At 55.5% G+C, this 6,159-nt stretch overlaps 1 protein-coding gene across 1 annotated transcript; it reads right to left on the bottom strand.

Moving 5' to 3' along the window:
• Positions 1 to 730: 730 nt before the first annotated feature.
• On the bottom strand, positions 731 to 6,040 carry LOC126638114 (phospholipid phosphatase-related protein type 2-like; the record flags this gene model as incomplete). Its single annotated transcript, XM_050311761.1, has 4 exons — positions 731 to 796; positions 2,532 to 2,708; positions 5,651 to 5,689; positions 6,002 to 6,040. Coding segments are annotated over 4 exons (321 nt in total), but the record flags the coding sequence as incomplete, so codon positions are not given.
• Between the last annotated feature and the right edge of the window lie 119 nt (positions 6,041 to 6,159).

Here is a 6,159-nt window from a genome sequence, read left to right as displayed (position 1 = left end):
CCCATTCTCAGCCCCTGAAATTTTTGAGATCCCCCATTTTTTGGGGTCTCTCCCCATTTCTCCCCCGAATTTTTGGGATCTCCCATTTTAGGGTCCCCCAAGTTTTGGAATCCCCCATTTTTAGGGTCCCCCAAGTTTTGGAATCCCCCATTTTTGGGGTCCCCCATTTTTCAATCCCCCAATTTCGGGGTCCCCTCATTTTTGGGGTCCCCATTTCTCAGCTCCCCCAATTTTAGGGTCTCCCCTTTTTGGAATCTTCCCCATTTTTGGGGTCCTCCCATTTTTGGGGTCTCCTCCCCATTTCTTCCCCCAGAATTTTTGGGATCTCCCATTTTAGGGTCCCCCCATTTTGGAATCCCCCCATTTTTGGAATCCCCATTTCTCAGCCCCCCCATTTTTAGGGTCTCCTCCCCCATTTCTCCCCCCGCCCTGAATTTTGGGATCCCCCATTTTTAGGGTCCCCCCAAGTTTGGAATCCTCCCATTTTTGAATCCCCCATTTTTTTGAATCCCCCATTTTTGGGCCCCCAACTTTTGGGGTCCCCATTTTGGGATCCCCCATTTTTGGGGTCTCCCCATTTTTGGGTCTCCTCCCCATTTCTTCCCCCGAATTTTGGGATCTCCCATTTTGGGATCCCCATTTTGGGGTCCCCTCTCAATCTTTTGGGGTCCCCCTCACCTGGGTGACGCTGATCTCCTGCAGGGGGCTGCGGGGGGCAATCCTAGGGGGCTCAGGGCCCTGCCCTCCCCCCACCCCGAATCCGCCTTGTTCTGGAAATTTCCACCACGCACGTCACCTGTGGGGAGGGGCGGCTTTGGGGGCTTTGGAGGTCCCTGGAGGGTTAGGGAGTCCTGGAGGATTTAGAGGGTCCCAGAGGAGGTCTTGGGATCCTGGGGATTTAGGGGTCCTGAGGGGTTGGGGGTCCCTGGGGGGCTTTAGGGGTCCCTAGGGGTTTAGAGGGGTCCCTAGGGGAAATTAGGGGTCCTGGGGGCTTTAGGGGTCCCAGGGGGTTTAGAGGGTCCCAGGGAAGTTAGGGGGTCCCTGGGGATTTAGGGGATCCCTGGGGGTTTAGGGGTCCCAGGGGGTTTAGGGGGTCCTGGGGGATTTAGGGGTCCCAGAGGAGGTTTAGGGGTCCCTGGGGGATTTAGGGGAGTCCCAGGGGATTTAGGGGTCCCAGAGAGGTTTGGGGTTCCCTGGGGGCTTAGGGGGTCCCAGAGGAGGTTTGGGGTTCCCAGGGGAGTTTGGGGGTCCCTGGAGGGTTTAGGGGTCTCTGGGAGATTTAGGGGTCCCAGAGGGATTTAGGGGATCCTTGGGGGATTTAGGGGCCCCAGGGAGGTTTGGGGGTCCCAGAGGAGGTTTGGGGTCCCATGGGGATTTAGGGGTCCCAGTGGGATTTAGGGGTCCCAGAGGAGGTTTGGGGTCTCAAGGGGAGGTTAGGGGTCCCAGGGGGCTTAGGGGGTCTTGGGGTGTTTTAGGGGATCCCAGAGGAGGTTTGGGGGTCCCTGGGGGATTTAGGGGTTTGGGGGTGTTTTGGGGATGTTTTTGGGGTCTCCCCAGGAAGGCAGCGATCCCAGTCCCACACAGGAACCGGGGGTTTGGGGGCAGGTTTTGGGGTTCTGGGGCAGGTTTTGGGGTTCAGGGTGTTTTGGGGGTTTGGGGCAGGTTTTGGGGTTCTGGGGCAGGTTTTGGGGTTCAGGGTGTTTTGGGGGTCTCCTAGGAGGCAGGCGTTGCCGGGGTTCTGAGGCAGGTTTTGGGGTTCAGGATGTTTTGGGGGGTTTGGGGGCAGGTTTTGGGGTTCAGGGATGTTTTGGGGGGTTCAGGATATTTTGGGGTATTTTTGGGGTGTTTCGGGGTCTCCCCAGGAAGGCAGCGATGCCAGTCCCGCACAGGAACCGGGGGTTTGGGGGCAGGTTTTGGGGTTCTGGGGCAGGTTTGGGGGTTCAGGGATATTTTTGGGGGTGTTTTTGGGGTCTCCCCAGGAAGGCAGCGATCCCAGTCCCGCACAGGAACCGGGGGTTTGGGGTTCCAGGAAGGTTTGGGGTCACTGGGGGTTCAGGGATGTTTTGGGGTGTTTTTGGGATGTTTTTGGGGTCTCACCAGGAAGGCAGCGATGCCAGTCCCGCACAGGAACCAGGGGGGGTTTGGGGGCAGGTTTGGGGGTTCAGAGATGTTTTTGGGGGGTGTTTTGGGGTCTCACCAGGAAGGCAGCGATGCCGGTCCCGCACAGGAACCGGGGGGTTTGGGGGCTCACAGGAAGGTTTGGGGGCAGGTTTTGGGGTTCAGGATGTTTTGGGGGGTTTGGGGGCAGGTTTTGGGGTTCAGGATGTTTTGGGGGGGTTCAGGGATATTTTTGTGTTGTTTTTGGGGGTGTTTTGGGGTCTCACCAGGAAGGCAGCGATGCCAGTCCCGCACAGGAACCGGGGGGGTTTGGGGGCAGGTTTTGGGGTTCTGGGGCAGGTTTTGGGGTTCAGGATGTTTTTGGGAGTTCAGGGGTGTTTTTGGGGTATTTTTGGGGTATTTTGGGGTCTCACCAGGAAGGCAGCGATCCCGGTCCCGCACAGGAACCCCCCCAGGACGTCCCCCCAGCTGTTCCTGTGCTCGGCCACCCTCAGGGCCCCCAACAGGAACGGGGGGGCTGCGAACCCCAAAACTGCTGCGGGCTTGGCCAGGCGGGACCCCCCCCCACGCCAGGCCAGGGTCACGTAGAGCTGGGGGGGAAACATGGGGTCACCCCAAAAATACACCCCAAAATACCCCAAAACACCCCCAGCATCCCAAAACACCCCAAAACCCTCCACAGAGACCCCCAAATCCATCCCCCCCCCACCAGGCCAGGCCAGGGTCACGTAGAGCTGGGGGGGAGACACGGGGTCACCCCAAAAATCCACCCCAAAACACCCTCAAAGAACCCAAAATACCCCAAACCCCCCAGCATCCCAAAACACCCCAAAGCCCCCCATAGAGACCCCCAAATCCATCCCCCACGCCAGGCCAGGGTCACACAGAGCTGGGGGGGAGACACGGGGTCACCCCAAAAATACACCCCAAAACACCCTCAAATAACCCAAAATACCCCCAAACACCCCCAGCATCCCAAAACAACCCCAAACACCCCAAAACCCCCCATAGAGACCCCCAAATCCATTCCCCACGCCAGGCCAGGCCAGGGTCACACAGAGCTGGGGGGGAGACACGGGGTCACCCCAAAAATCCACCCAAAAACACCCTCAAATAACCCAAAACACCCCCAGCACTCCAAAACCCCCCAAAACACCCCAAAACCCTCTACAGACACCCCAAACCCCACAGACACCCCCAAATCCATCCCACCCCCCCACCAGGCCAGGGTCACACAGAGCTGGGGGACACGGGCGTCACCCCAAAAATACACCCCAAAACACCCCAAAATACCCCAAAACACCCCCAAACACCCCAGCATCCCAAAACAACCCCAAACACCCCAAAACCCTCCACAGACACCCCCAAATCCATCCCCCTCCACCAGGCCAGGGTCACACAGAGCTGGGGGGGAGACACGGGGTCACCCCAAAAATCCACCCCAAAACACCCCAAAATACCCCCAAACCCTCCCCATATCCCAAAACACCCCAAAACCCTACACAGACACCCCAAAACCCACAGACACCCCAAATCCATCCCACCCCCCTCCTCCCCAGGCCAGGGTCACACAGAGCTCGGGGGGACAGGGCACAGTCACCCCAAAAATCCACCCCAAAACACCCTCAAAGAACCCAAAATACCTCCAAATCCCCCAGCATCCCAAAACACCCCAAAACCCCCCAAAACCCTCCACAGACACCCCAAAACCCTCCACAGACACCCCCAAATCCATCCCCCCCCCAGCCAGGCCAGGGTCACACAGAGCTGGGGGGAGACACGGGGTCACCCCAAAAATACCCCCCAAAACACCCTCAAATACCCCAAAACACCCCCAGCATCCCAAAACACCCCAAACCCCTACAGAGACACCCCAAAACCCTCCAGAGGGACCCCCAAATCCACCCCCCCCCAAGCCAGGCCAGGGTCACACAGAGCTGGGGGGGGACACGGGGTCACCCCAAAAATACACCCCAAAACACCCTCAAATAACCCAAAATACCCCCAAAACACCCCCAGCATCCCAAAACACCCCAAAACCCTACAGAGACACCCCAAAACCCACAGGGACCCCCAAATCCACCCCCCCACGCCAGGCCAGGGTCACACAGAGCTGGGGGGGACAGGGGTCACCCCAAAAATACACCCCAAAACACCCCTAAAATACCCCAAAATACCCCCAGCATCCCAAAACACCCCACAGACACCCCAGGACCCCCAAATCCCCCAAATCCACACCCCAGTGGAGGTCCCAGTGGAGGTCCCCAAGAACCCCCCCAGGACCCCCAAATTCCCTCCCAATAAACCCCCCCAATCCCAATATAACCCCCCAAACCCCAAATAACCCCATTATAAAGCCCCCAAACCCCAAATAACCCCAACATAACCCCCCAAACCCCAAATAACTCCAAATATAACCCTCAAACCCCGATATAACCCCTCAAACTCCCAATATAACTCCCAATATAACCCCCTAACCCCAACATAACCCCCAAACCCCAAATAACCCAAATATAACCCCTCAAACCCCAATATAACCCCCCCAAAACCCCAATATAACCCCTCAAAACCCAACATAACCCCCCAAACCCTGATATAAACCCCCAAACCCCAACATAACCCCATTATAACCCCCCAATCTCCAATATAACCCCAAATAACCCTGATATAACCCCCTCAAACCCCAAATAACCCCCCAGGACCCCCAAAACCCCAATATAACCTCAATATTCCCCCAACCCAAATATAACCCCCAAATCCCCCCAAACCCCAATATAACCCCCAAACCCCAATATAACCCCAATATTCCCCCCAAAACCCCAACATAACCCCAATATTCCCCCCCAAACCCCCATATAACCCCAAATAACCCCAATATTCCCTGATATAACCCCAATATTCCCCCCAAACCCCAATATAACCCCCCAAACCCCAAATATAACCCCAATATTCCCCCATATAACCCCAATATAACCCCAATATTCCCCCATATAACCCCAATATAACCCCAAATAACGCCAATATTCCCTGATATAACCCCAAATAACCCCAATATAACCCCAAATAACCCCAACATTGCCTGATATAACCCCAAATAACCCCAATATAACCCCAATATAACCCCAATATAACCCCAATATTGCCCCATATAACCCCAAATAACCCCAATATAACCCCCCCAAACCCCAAATAACCCCAAATAACCCCAAATAACCCCAATCTAACCCCAATCTAACCCCATATAACCCCAAATAACCCCAAATAACCCCAATATAACCCCCCCAAACCCCAAATAACCTCAATATCCCCCCAAATAACCCCAAAATAACCCCCCCAAACGCACCCCAGCGAAGGTTCCCGCGTAGGCCCCGAGCGCGGCCTCCTTGCAGGGGAAGGCCCAAATAACCCCAATATTGCCTGATATAACCCCAAATAACCCCAAATAACCCCTCCAAACACCAAAATAACCCCAATTAACCCCGATATTCCCTGATATAACCCCAAATAACCCCAATATCCCCCCCAAACGCACCCCAGCGAAGGTTCCCGCGTAGGCCCCGAGCGCGGCCTCCTTGCAGGGGAAGGCCCAAATAACCCAAATATTGCCCCATATAACCCCAAATAACCCCAAATAACCCCAATATTACCCTGATATAACCCCAAATAACCCCAAATATAACCCCAATATCCTCCCCAAACGCACCCCAGCGAAGGTTCCCGCGTAGGCCCCGAGCGCGGCCTCCTTGCAGGGGAAGGCCCAAATAACCCCAATATTGCCCCAAATAACCCCAAATAACCCCAATATTGCCCCATATAACCCCAAATAACCCCAAAATAACACCCCAAACCCCAAATATAACCCAAAATAACCCCCCAAACGCACCCCAGCGAAGGTTCCCGCGTAGGCCCTGAGCGCGGCCTCCTTGCAGGGGAAGGCCCAAATAACCCCAATATTGCCTGATATAACCCCAAATAACCCCAATATAACCCCAACATTGCCTGATATAACCCCAAATAACCCCAATTAACCCCAAATAACCC

The sequence above is a fragment of the Myiozetetes cayanensis genome, unplaced genomic scaffold (assembly GCF_022539395.1).
Source record: "Myiozetetes cayanensis isolate MyiCay16 unplaced genomic scaffold, myiCay2020 scf1607, whole genome shotgun sequence".
NCBI lineage: Eukaryota > Metazoa > Chordata > Aves > Passeriformes > Tyrannidae > Myiozetetes > Myiozetetes cayanensis.
Note: the sequence above shows the minus strand (reverse complement) of the source record. Positions and strands in the feature narration are given on the sequence as shown.